Source organism: Lagenorhynchus albirostris, chromosome 10 (genome assembly GCF_949774975.1).
Source record: "Lagenorhynchus albirostris chromosome 10, mLagAlb1.1, whole genome shotgun sequence".
Lineage (NCBI taxonomy): Eukaryota > Metazoa > Chordata > Mammalia > Artiodactyla > Delphinidae > Lagenorhynchus > Lagenorhynchus albirostris.
In genome coordinates, this window is record NC_083104.1 from 32,530,141 (window position 1) to 32,544,321 (window position 14,181).

Below are 14,181 nucleotides of genomic sequence, written 5' to 3' on the forward strand. Positions count from 1 at the left end.
CTGTTTCTGTCCATCAGTCAGGGACTGAGACCCTCTTGCTGGATGTGCCCAGGGCATTAAGGATGAACTCTATCTACTTCATGTTTCAGGCAGATAGATTTTTGAGAACAAAGATTTTAGTTGGGGTGAGGGGATTTGTTTTTGTTTGTTTGTTTGTTCCCAGTAGAATTGTAAAAGTCATTATGGGGCTTCCCTGGTGGCGCAGTGGTTGAGAGTCCGCCTGCCAATGCAGGGGACACAGGTTCATGCCCCAGTCCAGAAAGATCCCACATGCCGCGGAGCGGAAAAAAAGTCATTATGAATAAAGTCCTGAGTCAGGAAAAAAATCTCAACAGTTTGAGGGCAGGAAGGAGCTGCGACTAAGAAGAGGAATTCTCAATGAACATTCACAAATAAGGGATTTTCTTTTTTTTTTTTTTTTTTTTGCGGTATGCGGGCCTCTCACTGTTGTGGCCTCTCCCGTTGCGGAGCACAGGCTCCAGACGCGCAGGCTCAGCGGCCATGGCTCACGGGCCCAGCCGCTCCGCGGCATGTGGGATCTTCCCGGACCGGGGCACGAACCCGTGTCCCCTGCATCGGCAGGTGGACTCTCAACCACTGCGCCATCAGGGAAGCCCAGGGATATTTTTTAAAGTTGCCCAGACAATCTGAGTTCAAAGTGCCTACCTTGTCTAGAAGAGTGGTAGAAGTAGGACTGGCGGACCGCGAGGCCTGGGTCGGGTCAGGCCACGCCGTGCAGGGCCGCTGGGAGTGGAGGCCGCTTGGGGAGGGGCGGGCGGGAGGCGCAGGTACGTGTGAAGATTTCTTGGCAGATCAAACCATTGATCACCTTGTCCTCATTTCTGCTTGTTCCGTGTTGACAAGGGAGCGTGCCCAAATGAGCAAGGTATCACAGCAGAACAGTACCCGAGCGTGAACGGAATAAGTGTCATCCATACTCAGGCTCATGCCAGCGGCTTATAGCAGGTTCCTCAGCTGGTGCCCACTGGCCCTGGGGGCGGAGGCAAAGCTGTGTCTCCAGGCAAGCAGAGCAAAAAGAGTTTGCCCATGGATCGCAGCAGTGACGAGTATCGTCAGCGCAGAGAGGAACAACATGGCAGTGAAAAAGAGCCAGTTGAAAAGCAAGCAGAACGCGCAGGATACGCTGCAGAGAGTGAGTCAGCTCAAGGAAGAGAATGAACTGTTGGAAGCAAAAATTAAATTGCTGACTAAGGAATTAAGTGTACTGATTTATTTCTTGAGCGTGCACACAACCTCGCAGATAACGTGCAACCCAGTAGCACTGAAAATACGACAAATTCTGATGATGCAGGACAGTAGACCTCACCTCTTTCAAACGTCACAACTTGTGGCTTGAACGTTAAAGGTGTGACTAACTACACTACTCGTATCAGGGGCTGAATCTCCGTTATTCAAAGATCCATTGAAGGTTGTTTTCTAGGATCAGCGCTGAAGAGTTGATTAGCTAAAAATGTTAGCCATATAATTTGAATATCTGGTTTTAAATAATAAGGATTTTGGGGGGGATAAAAAACACTTTTAAAGGTATATGGTAAAAAAAAAAATGCCCTGGAGCTTGATGTTCTTAATAAATCCTTACTTCCCCCCCAAAAAAAAACAAAAAGAAATAGTGGTAGAAGTAGAAACAGTGTAAAAATCTCTGATTATTTTTAGTATGTAAAACAGTGACTAACCCCCTCCCCTCCCTAACCCCCAAAAGAAAAGTCTTAATATTCTCTTCTGCCATCTCCACCACCCACACCAAAAAAAAGCCCTTAACTTGGTTATTTTGTGCTTTACTCTGTTTTTCGGTCTTCAAACCTGCCCCCACCGCAAACACACACCAATACAGAGCCGTCATCATTTGTGTGTCCACAAGCCAACATTTAGTTGAGCTTCAGTTTCTGCAGTTTTTGGTGTGTGTGTGTGTGTGTATGTGTGTGTGTGTCTGTCCATCCATCCGTCTGTGGCAGGGTGCGGGTAGATGATCCCCAAGTATCTTTTCTTCCAAATCTAAAACTATCAGATAATGCTGAATATGCTTCCCCGACCCCAGATCAAGATTCTAATGTGAATTTTCAGCCCTGCTCTTCTGGTCTCCTCTTTGAGGCCCTAAGGCTGACATTCCCAAATATTGCCACTGGAAAACCAGAATCTAGCTGCAAAGTCATGGATCGTCTCTCTTCACCTCCTAAGCATTTCCAAGCTGTGGGAAGAGTCTGGCACGTAGAGTTGAATGGAGCCAATTTACCCCACCTCCACTCAGCAAAATTGCTTTTATAATGTGGTTGGAGACAAGCCTTTATTTTGGAGATTCTTTTTTCGCCAACAACACACACATCAATCATCAGCCTTTTAAGCACAACCTCTTCAGAGAACCGAGGTTCTTATGAACTTAACCGAGAAGGACAACTTGTTTGATTGTCTTTCTTTGTGGCTGCAGCAGCACGCTCTGGTTTCCTCGGGAATGGGCAGTGTTCCGAGCTGGGATGCCTGGATGAAGCTGATACTCAGCTCAGTGGTTGAAGGAACAAGTGTTTTATGGGTTTGAGAAGCAAACGTTAATATTAGACTCTGATATGTCCGTCTCATCCTTTATGGACTGTTATTCATTGTGATCTCTTAGAATTGTATTGGATACAATAAACCAAAGCCCCGAGAGCACTAACTTATTTTCCTTCATTAGCCTCTTCATTCTGTGGGGTTTCTCTCTCTCCTTTTTTTTTTTTAAAATGTTCCTATAAGGCTGTATGTGTCTGCACAGGTTGTGAATTGCAGTGTGAAGAACGCCACTGCTGCTGGCAGACCTGGCTGCAGGTGTCTGTAGGCAGAAAGGCCTTCTTCAGTGGGGCCCTAGGGAGGTGCTCCCATAGGAAAGGCAATGGATGCATCTGGAAATGTGTCCAACCCCCAACTGCTGTTCTCCCAGAGGTAGATTTGAGCCTAGAAGTTCATAGGCCAGTGTGAACCTGGTACCTAGGGACCTCTTATCCACAGAGGTCCACTTATCAACTACTCATTAGATTATTGCTTAGGGGAATCCTGTGGATTCTTTTCTTCCAGAAACTACACGTTTTCCTGTTCCAAGAAGTACTTGTGATCACTCGGGCTGTCACCCACAACGAGCAGCTCTGCTACCAGTTGTACCGGCAGCCCATCCCCGTGAAGGACCTCCTGCTGGAAGATCTGCAGGACGGAGAAGTGAGGCTGGGCGGCTCCCTGCGTGGGGCGTTCAGCAACAATGAGAGAAGTATGGATGGCTGTCCATTTTGACCTGTTGAACGTCTTTGGTCGTGGTGGTTTGGAGGGAATGGCTGCCTGGTGAAAAGAGAAGAGCTATGGCCTTGAAGTCAAACTGCATTCCAGTTTTCTTTCATCACTTACTGGTTGTGTAACCTTACTCAACCTCTTTGAGCCTTAGTTTCCCATCTGCAAAGTGGGGATGCATGCATACCTACTTCATAGGATTGTTATAAGGATTAAGTAAGACACTACAAGTTAACCTGTCTGCATATAACTGGTGCCCCTTAAGCTCCCTTACTCTGACTCCTTCCACTGGATAAAAGCATTCTTAAGGCCAGATGGTCCCTATGTGATTACAGTTGTATAACGGTGGGTTTTTGTAGTTAAGCTGGCAGAGTTGTCTCTAAAGAGACATAACTATGATCAACTGGGCTGAGGGTTTATCTGTAATTACTCTAATGGGCTTCTCTAACTTGAGACTTAATAAACAAAGGAATTAACCAAAAGAAGCTTAGATAGCAGCGTCTATCTAGTGTCTCCTATGTGTCAAGCACTGTGCCAGGCACTGATATACACTAGGGAACCAAACAATTCAATTCCTTGGAAGCCCTGTGGAACTTACATTGTGATGGAGGAGGTAGAGGTTATTTGAGAAGCAAATAAATAATCCAGGTACCTTAAGAAAACTAAAACCCAGTAAGGGAATAGAGAGGGATAGCAATAGGAGGTATGTTTAAGATGAAATGGTCAGGGAGGTCTTCTTTGAGCAAGTAACATTTGAGCCTCTTAGGTTAACATTGGCATCATATTGTCAAAGTAATTCATGTATACTGCCTCTTACCTACTCACCAGTCCCTCTGCCCTAGTGGTAGTACTAGTAGTAGTAGTAGTACTTACATTTCTCAAGTACTGACTATGTGCCAGGCATTGTATAAGCACTTACATGTATTATTATATTTATCCCTCATAATAACCATCTAAGGTAGATTCTCTTTGTTTTTCCCATTTTACAAATAAAGAAACTGAGACGTAGGGGAGTTAAGGCATTTGCACCACAGCAAAGACTGGAGCCTGAATTTATCTGAAGCCAGTCTGTTGGCTACAGGGATCGTTCACGGGGACTGACTGAGCACAGACACTTCTGTGAGCCACATGCATGTGGCACACGGGGCCCATTAAATGACAGTTAATGTTGTTATTAAACTAAATCAAATGTCTTCCATATTGTGCACTACCATTTTTTAAATGCACATAACTCCAGGAATTCCCTGGTGGTCCAGTGGTTAGAATTCCACACTTTCACTGCCAAGGGTTCAGTATCTGGTCAGGGGATTAAGATCCCATAAGCCACGTGGCACAGCCAAAAGAATATAAATAAATAAATAATTTTAAAAAATAAATGCACAGAGCTCCTGTTGCAGTTATTATTAAAATGTCATTTCATTTTAAAATGAAACCAAACTTATAAGAGTCTTTACATATCTTCTCAATCATCAGATACTAAATATACAAGTACTATCATGTGGAGGGTCTTGGGCCTGTTTGATGTTACAAAGAGCTTCTTAAACTTGAAAAAGCTCTAGCTTGGGGCAGTTGTTGAAATTACAGTTTCCCAGGCCCACATCAGACCTACTGAATCTGAATCTCTAAGGGTAGGACCCCGGGATCTGTATTTTTAACATGCTCTTGGGGGATTTTGATATGCAGCCAGGTTTGGTACCCAGTACTCTGGGGTCCCCTGAAACACAAGACATAGTTGTTCCGTACTGATTTCCTAGATTCCGAGAGCAACTGAGTGCCAGACCTGTGTCAACACCTGTTGATTGATGGAGGCCGCAGGGTGGAGCTGAGCCATTCCTAGATCAGTAGGGCACATTTAGTAATCAATTAGTAATCTCTGCCGTGGGTACTGGGGGTTAGTGTCATCACATGTGTAATCTTCGGCCTGAGGAAATACCTGTCCATTGACCTTTGTTTTCATGTGTTTTTCATTTCTAGTTAAAAACTTCTTCAGAGTAAGTTTCAAAAATGGATCCCAAAGTCAGACCCACTCATTACAAGCCAATGACACCTTCAACAAACAGCAGTGGCTCAACTGTATTCGTCAAGCCAAAGAAACAGTTCTGTGTGCTGCGGGGCAGGCTGGGGTCCTTGACTCCGAGGGACCGTTCCTAGATCCCACCACCGGGAGCAGGGAGCCACAGGGAGAAACAAAACTTGAGCAGATGGACCAATCAGACAGTGAATCGGATTGTAGCATGGACACAAGTGAGGTCAGCCTTGACTGTGAACGCATGGAACAGACAGGCTCTTCCTGTGGGGATAGCAGGCATGTTGAAAGCAACGTCTGACAGAAGCATGTACTTCCTGAAAGTAGCCCTGTGTCTTACCTGTACAGTATTTGCATTCCACACGTGGAACGGTTTGGAGAAGCACTTTTTAATACTTTTGTGACTGTGTTGACCCAGTCCTGTCTGTACTTTTTTGTCCCTAGTACTGTAACTGCCAGTCTGTGTCAGCTGGAATCTGTGGCAACTGTTACCCTGTATTGTATTTCACAAGTGTCTGGATGGATGGAGAAGTACTTGAACAAGTTACTTTCACTTGTCCTGCTGGATTTTAAAAAACAGAAAGAAAACAATCTCTAAACTACTGTTTCATGTAGATTAAAGGGTCCTTCCATGTTTCTCTAGTGCTTTTCTGGCTCTTTGACAGGGTAGCTGAAGGCATGAAATTTAAAGAGCCTTGAAAACAGGGCATGAGGAATTTACTTGTGTATCATGATGGCATTTGAAGGAGAAACGGGAAAGATCAATATTTCAAGTCAAATTGGTTCAATGTCATCCAACCAAAAAGCATGAAAACATCCCTGGGGATTCTGAAGGTTTAATTTTGCAAAGGAAGAAGCACTGTCTTGACCTTGCAATTTCATCCAGTACAAATTTGATGCAATAATCTATTAGGACATGAAATAAGAGTCTGACCTTAAAAGGATCAACGCAAAAACCGCTGTCAGCTCTGAATCTTGAACTGAAATGTGCATTGCATCAGGAGGTCTCTGCCATGGATGCTGGCTGGCCTTAAAGAGCCATTTCTAGCCTAAAATATCATAATATAACTCAAAGGGCCTGGGAAAACCTGGCAGGATAGCAAAAAGACCCATCTTCTCTTTGTTTCATCTGCTTAGGCCTACTCGTGTTTTAGAGCATGAATGAAGAGATGAGGAAAAGGGACTGCGGCTCAGTCAGTGACTCTGTTTATGGAAACATGAGAAAAAGAATTTGGAAGAAGTGCTCCATTGTGACCTTATGTGGGAAGCATTAAAAGAGAAAAGTAAGGTCCAGTGTCCGTCTGGGAAAGGACAGAGCCTTGGGTTTCCCTGCCCCACTTTTCGGTCATCATTTGCCATCTCTGGCTCTGTGCTGGATCAGAATCATAATTACATTCTCCAGAGGCCGACTTAATTAACTCTATCATTAATTAGGATCAGTTATCCAAACTAATAAACCTCTTTGCCAGACTTGATTTACAATGCAGGGTGAGTCGCAGACCTTTAAAAAAAGTTAATACACAGAAAATCTCCCTGCGAGTGTAAATATTAAAGATGACTTGTGCAAAATTGTACCCACACCAGCACTAGTAGTAATGATTCTAAATTATTGCCAAAAAAGTTTTCTTTTCTTTTTAAATCTGTCTTTCAAGTTTACACAAAGGAAAGCAGTAAATACTATGTTGTCATTTTATTATGTACGTCTATCATGTGCATTCAAAGAAGCTGTGTGACAAGATTTATCAATATAAAAACAAGCTATAGTACTTATTTTTCAAAACAAAATGTTGTGGTCCATTTTACCCTGTAAAACATATTTCTGTATTTATAGATTTTAAACACAGTGAATCTTTTTTTCTATTACAAGTTTATTTAAAACAACAACTCAAGTTGTTATTGATTTAGCGACTGAATGAATCTGCTGCAGACAGAAGCGGAGAAAAGCCGAGAAAAGTTGTTTGATGGTGGGGAAAAGAATGAATCATTCTTTGCAGGAGCCATCAGCCACTTTGGCCAGCGTGTTGAGAAAAGAGGTCTGTCAAGGGCTGGCCTATGGGAAGAAAGTCAATGAATGTTTTCATGAAATGAATGTTTTTGTATAATGGCCTTAAACTTCTCTGGAAGCATTTCAAATAAATTACATTAAAATGTCGTCTTCTTTGTATATAGTATTTGCCCTACAAACATCAAATTTCAGTGATCTTACTGGGAGGTTCTTACCGAAATTTTTGCTTGTACCCAAGTACACACATTAAGATAGGGTATGGGTTGATATAAATGCTACGATTTGATCTATCAAAGCTCTTGCAGAACTCATATTTCTAAGATCTGTTTTTTCAAGGATTCTCTATTCACTTTTTTTTTCTTTTTTTCTAATTTCTAATTTTATATTGGACTATAGTTGATTAACAATGTTGTATTAGTTTCCAGTGTACAGCAAACTGACTTGGTTATACATATACATGTGTCTATTCTTTTTCAAAGTCTTTTCCCATTTAGGTTATTACAGAATATTGAATGGAGTTCTCTGTGCTATACAGTAGGTGCTTGTTGGTTATCTATTTTAAATACAGCAGTGTGTATATGTCAATCCCAAACTCCCAATCTGTCCCTCCCCCCACCTCTTCGCCCCTGGTAACCATAAGTTCGTTCTCTAAGTCTGTGAGTTTGCTTCTGTTTTTTAAACAAATTCATTTGTATCATTTTTTTAAGATTCTGCATATCATATATTTGTCTTTGACTTACTTCACTTAGTATGATAATCTCTAGGTCCATCCATGTTGCTGCAAATGGCATTATTTCATTCTTTTTAATGGCTGAGTAATATTCCATTGTATATATATATGTACCACATCTTCTTTATCCATTTGTCTGTCAATGGACATTTAGGTTGCTTCCATGTCTTGGCTATTGTAAACAGCACGGTAACGAACGTTGGGATGCATGTATCCTTGCGAGCCATGTTTTTCTCCAGATATATGCCCAGGAGTGGGATTGCTGGATCATATAGTAGTTCTATTTTTAGTTTCTTAAGGAACTAATACAGTTCTCCATAGAGGCTGTACCAATATACATTCCCACCAACAGTGTAGGAGGGTTCCCTTTTCTCCACACCCTCTCCAGCACTTTCTGTTTGTAGATTTTTTGATGATAGCCATTCTGAGTGGTGTAAGGTGATACCTCATCGTAGTTCTGATTTGGATTTCTCTAATAATTAGTGATGTGGAGCATCTTTTCATGTGCCTGTTGGCCATCTGTATGTCTTCTTTGGGAAAATGTCTATTTAGGTCTTCTGCCCATATTTTGATTGAGTTGTTTGTTTTTTTGATATTGGGCTGCATAAGCTGTTTGTAAATTTTGGAGATTAATCTCTTGTCAGTCACATCATTTGCAAATATTTTCTCCCATTCTGTAGGTTGTCTTTTTGTTTTGTTTATGTTTTCCTTTACTGCGCGAAAGCTTTTGAGTTTAATTAGGTCCCATTTGTTTATTTTTGTTTTTATTTCCATTACTCTAAGAGACGGATTGAAAAAGATATTGCTGCAATTTATGTTAAAGAATGTTCTGCCTATGTTTTCCTCTAAGAGTTTTATAGTGTCCGGTCTTACATTTAGGTCTTTAATCCATTTTGAGTTTATTTTTGTGTATGGTGTTAAAGAATGATCTAATTTCATTTTTCTTACATGTAGCTGTCCAGTGTTCCCAACACCACTTATTGAAGAGACTGTCTTTTCTCTATTGTCTAGTCTTGCCTCCTTTGTTGAAGATTTATTGACCATAGGTGTGTGGGTTTATCTCTGGGCTTTCTATCCTGTTCCATTGATCTGTATTTCTGATTTTGTGCCAGTACCATACTGTTTTGATGACTGTAGGTTTGTAGTATAGTATGAAGTCAGGGAGGCTGATTCCTCCAGCTCCGTTTTTCTTTCTCAAGATTGCTTTGACTCTACTCACTTATTCATTTATTCATTTTTAATAACTATATCTTGAATCTGTACTGTGTGTCAAGGGATGTCATAATTGTTATAGAAAATAAATGTTGAATCTCACTGTTAGTATAGGTGACTATTGATGACCTTGGGGCCAAATAATAGAAGGCAAATTTCACTTTGAAATTCTTCCTGGAATTTCAGTCCACTTTTTTTTTTAAATTAAAATGGCTAGTTTTATTCCCCCAAAGAATAGTTTTAGATGAAAAGGCTCTACAGTTTTAAGTAGTTGGTAGCCAATTCTCAGTAGCATGTTGGCCCAGTAAGGCTGGTAGTTAATCTTATCTTTATAATAAGTTGTCACCATTTTGTTTAACATACTGTTAATTTTCAGATTAGTCAAGATATTCACATAAATAAAAGTAAGCCCAAAATTTTTCCCAAATGAAAACTCACTCCTTCTCATTTTCTTACTCCTCCCTCCTTTTTATCCTCCTTGTCCTTCTCCAGTTCTACTTTGGATATTCTGTCCACTTTTTATTCCCTTGATTGTATTGACTTTGTTACTAGAGAGTGTCTCTACTAGTCTATTAGAAGATATTTGTACTGACATTTTGTGGGTTAGTGCAAATGACTGAGGGCTAAATGGTTTTCTTGAGTCTATTTTCAAGATGTTATTTAACACACAACTAAAGGCAATCCTCACCGTCTAAATGAAAGTCATAAGCAAAGAAAAGAGCCAGACCTAGCAATTTTGTGCAAAATTAGATTGTGGTTTCGGCTTCTGGGTAGTGGTCACCACCGTCAACTGCTTTCATTTCCATTCCTAGCACAGTCTACAGCAGCTGAGAATGCTACAGTCCTGTTTTAACAAAGTCCCTGTGGTTCCAGGAAACTGCAACCCACCGTGTTGGTGAACAAGCTGTTCAACTTTCCATTTACGTTCTGTCCATGTCCACCTTTAATTCTCCAGAAGCCTGAGGATTCCTTGGAGATTTAACAAAGAGAGCATCTGACCACACAGTTTCACTTGGACATTTTCTCTCACCTGGCTCCCGTCGGCATGTGGAAGAAGCCACTGATCATCATCTCTCATTGCTGTGGTTGATTCATTTATTTCATGCTATCTCATTTATTGACAGAATTCTGGAATTACAGTATTGGGAATTTGAATAGGATAACTCAACTCCAAACTCACCAGAATCTGAAGATCATTAAGATTTAAAACCTTGCCCACGTGAATACACAGTGAGAAAAGTTGACTGTATTCAGTGTACCTAGAGGATACTTATGCAAACAAGTTGGCCAAAAAAATCACTGCTCACTGCATCTTATTTCCTTCCTCCAGGTTGCTTTGCACTTCAGTCAGCTACATAGATCTACCCAGAGGAAGCAGTTCATCAGTTGACCTGGAGGATTAGCAAGGAATTAGAAATGGCACTCTGTATCTTTGAGAGCTGATCATCTAGTTCAGGAAACTGGACATGCATTCTAAATAACTTGTCCACTTACACATACATGTTCACACACCAACACATCTAAATATTAAAGAACTGGGTTATCTTGTCTGTAGAATTTTGAAACATGTCATCCTTGATGTTCTATTCATCCCATGTCTATGAAATGGGGATACTGTAAACCCTCAGGCCATTTAAAAAGTAAGATGCTGTATGTGAAATCACTTGGAAAACTATTAAGAGCTAGCAGTTTTCATTTTTGCTATTTAATAGTCACTTTTATATTTGCACATGGTGTTATGAAATTTCTTGAAAGTATGGCCTTGGCTGGGATCTTTTTCACTCATTCTCTGCATATTTGGGGGGTAGGGTGGAGAGGGCTTCTCAATCCAGAGAATCTGGAGTATTTTCTTGTAGTTTTTCATTGGCATATTCCTTTCCACAATTTTCTGTTTTCTCTTTCAGGAACTTCAGAGAGAGTGATGTTGAACCTCCTGGATTTTGTCTCATCCCTCCTGGATTGGTTTTCGTATATTCTTATCTATTTATTCCTACTTTTTATTTCCTAATAGTTTGTTCTCATGGAAATTTCTTCACTTTTATCTTCTAACCCTTCTATTAATTGGAGGTAAAGATTTTTATTGCTAAACTTTTTCTATCATTGTTCCTTTTCTTAGAGCATCCCTGTTCTTTTTTTTTTTTGAATTTTATTTTATTTATTTTTTTATACAGCAGGTTCATTAGTTATCCATTTCCTGTTCTTATTTAGTGAAGGCATTATCTTTGCTAAACTCAGGGTACCATAGTTTTGTTGCATTTTTCTTCTTGCATTGTTCATTTATCTAGGGATAATAGTAACTTATGGGATTGTATATTTTCGCTTACCTCTCCAAATTGCCTCTCTGTCCTGATCCATCGTTTTATGTGCCTGTGGTATGTATGTACTTCATCAATGAACTCTTGCTTGTAGCTTCTGGTTTTATTTGACCAACGGGGAGTCCTTGCATGATATCAGAGAGAGGGAAAAGAGTGAGGTTGGAGTATTTATTCTCCTGGCTCTCTCCTCGAAGAATTGCCTTGGGCTGGCTACCTCTCTTGACATGAAGTCACAGTTCCTCTCAAGGAGTTCTCTCTGAGTTCCAGTAGCCCTTCCATCCTAAGATGGTAACAGCCCCACTGTCACTAGCCCCAGGATATTGCCTTGCCTCTACACCCTGCCCACAACTTTGTATAAAGTCCCTTTTTAAAGCTTCTTTGAATTAACCTAATTTGAATATGCTGCTGAGCCTGCTGGGCCTCTGATAGATACCGGTACCTGACATGATAAACATTATACACATGTGCTCTCAGCATCATCGTCACAGGGATCATTCTACCACCTGCTTTCTATTTTCATATGTTGTGGTCCAAGGATACAAAGATCTTTTGGAATTATGAAAGATGGATTTCCTGTTTCTATTTCTTGTTGTGAGGGATAATTTTCTGAGAAGAGACATGAAAATATCTTTCGAAAGAAAGGCAAAATAAAGACTTTTCCAGGCATAAAAGAGCCTGAAACAGAAATCAACAAGTTCATTACCAGCAGATCTATACTGCAAAAACTGTTAAAGGACTTCTTTTGATAGAATGCAACACCAGATGGATGTGTGGATCCACACAAAAGAATGAAGGGCACCTAATGCAACATGGGGACTTCCCTGGTGGTGCAGTGGTTAAGAATCTGCCTGCCAATGCAGGGGACACAGGTTCGATCCCTGGTCTGGGAAGATCCCGCATGCCACGGAGCAACTAAGCCCGTACTCCACAATTACTGAGCCTGCACTCTAGAGCCCGTGAGCCACAACTACTGAGCCCAGGCACCACAACTACTGAAGCCCGTGCGCCCTAGAGCCCACACGCCACAACTACTGAGCGCACACACCACAATTACTGAAGCCTTCACACTCTAGGGCCCGCGTGCTGCAACTACTGAGCCTGTGTGCTGCAACTACTGAAACCTGGGCTCCTAGAGTCCATGCTCTGCAACAGAGAAGCCACCACAATGAGAAGCCCACACACCGCAACAAAGAGTAGCCCCTGCCTTCCACAACTAAAGAAAGCCTGTGCACAGCAACAAATACCCAATGCAGCCAAAGATTAAATAAATAAATTTATGAAAGAAAATAGTTGCCCTAAAAATTAAAAAAAAAAATCGTCATGTTGGAGTAAGAAGCACTGGGTTTACCCTTCCACCTGAAACAACCAAAAAATAAAAGGAAAGACAACATATGTGAAACTATGGTTTTGAACACACTGGACACCAGGCAATGAAGGACAGTGACCCCAAGAGAAGAGAATAAATGACTGAGCCCTGTGTTTGCTCCAGCTTACAGCCTAGAGAGGGTTGTCAGGCAGTAGGGCAGGGAGGGGAAACCCAGCCTAGTCCAGTGAAGTCCCTGAGTGGAATAGATGTGACTGAGAGTTCAGGGAAACCAAGACAGCTACAGTTTAGAGGACAGAGGAGAGCACTGCATGGAGAGCAAACCTTGGAGGCCTGCAGAGAGGACCCTGCACCCCTGCCACCTGTCCAAGGTACTCAGCTGAATACTGATCAGGGAACACATGTGAGAAACTACCCAAGGGCGGGGAGAACTATCCAGAAGGATTAGCAGGAGCTCACACAGTGCTGGGAATCGTTCCTGTTCCCACAAACCACACTAGTAGAATATCACAGTTGGATAAAGTACTCAGAAAGGCCTGAAAAGTGGTGGGGAATAATTAGCCTGAGCATAAACACTACTTTGGTTCCACCTAACAAGTCTTTTTTTTTTTTCATTTATTTTGTTTATTTATTTTTGGCTGCATTGGGTCTTCGTTGCTGTGCGCGGGCTTTCTCTAGTTGTGGTGAGAGGGGGCTCCTCTTCATTGCAGTGTGCAGGCTTCTCGTTGAAGTGGCTTCTCTTGTTGCGGAGCATGGACTCTAGGCTCATGGGCTTCAGTAGTTGTGGCACGCAGGCTCAGTAGTTGTGGCTCACGGGCTTAGTTGCTCTGCAGCATATGGCATCTTCCCGGACCAGGGCTCGAACCCGTGTCCCCTGCATTAGCAGGTGGATTCTTAACCACTGTGCCACCAGGGAAGCCCCCCACCTAACAAGTCTTAAAGACCAAAAAGGATCAAACTATTTCCAAGTAACTTAACTGCATCCCAGAACAAAGCACAAGCATATTTATAGGAATACAAAAATATCCAGCACCTAACGGTAAAATTCACAGTGCCTACCATCCAGTCAAAGACTACAATGTGTGCAAAGAAGCAGGACAATACAACTCATGAAGAGGAGAAAAATACAAAAACAATTGAAACCAACCCGGAACAGACAAAAATGTTAGAATTAGCAGACAAGGGCATTAAAAGGTATTATAACTGTTGGGAATTCCCTGGCAGTCTAGTGGTTAAGACTCTGCTTTCACTGCCAAGGGCACAGGTTCAGTCCCTGGTCCAGGAACTGTGATTCCTCAAGCT

General features: G+C 41.7%; 1 protein-coding gene and 1 pseudogene across 2 annotated transcripts in view; both read left to right on the forward strand.

Annotated features, from left to right (window-relative positions):
- The window catches only part of ARHGEF3 (Rho guanine nucleotide exchange factor 3), a 175,898-nt gene extending 168,453 nt beyond the window's left edge, over positions 1-7,445 (forward strand). For both annotated transcript variants that reach the window (XM_060161549.1, XM_060161550.1), the window contains 2 exons: positions 3,064-3,250; positions 5,242-7,445. In XM_060161549.1, the coding sequence (XP_060017532.1) occupies positions 3,064-3,250; positions 5,242-5,594 (540 nt within the window). In that variant the 3' untranslated portion in view covers positions 5,595-7,445. The remainder of the gene's footprint in view (positions 1-3,063; positions 3,251-5,241) is intronic.
- On the forward strand, positions 690-1,590 carry LOC132527991 (CCAAT/enhancer-binding protein gamma-like; annotated as a pseudogene).
- Positions 7,446-14,181: the final 6,736 nt, after the last annotated feature.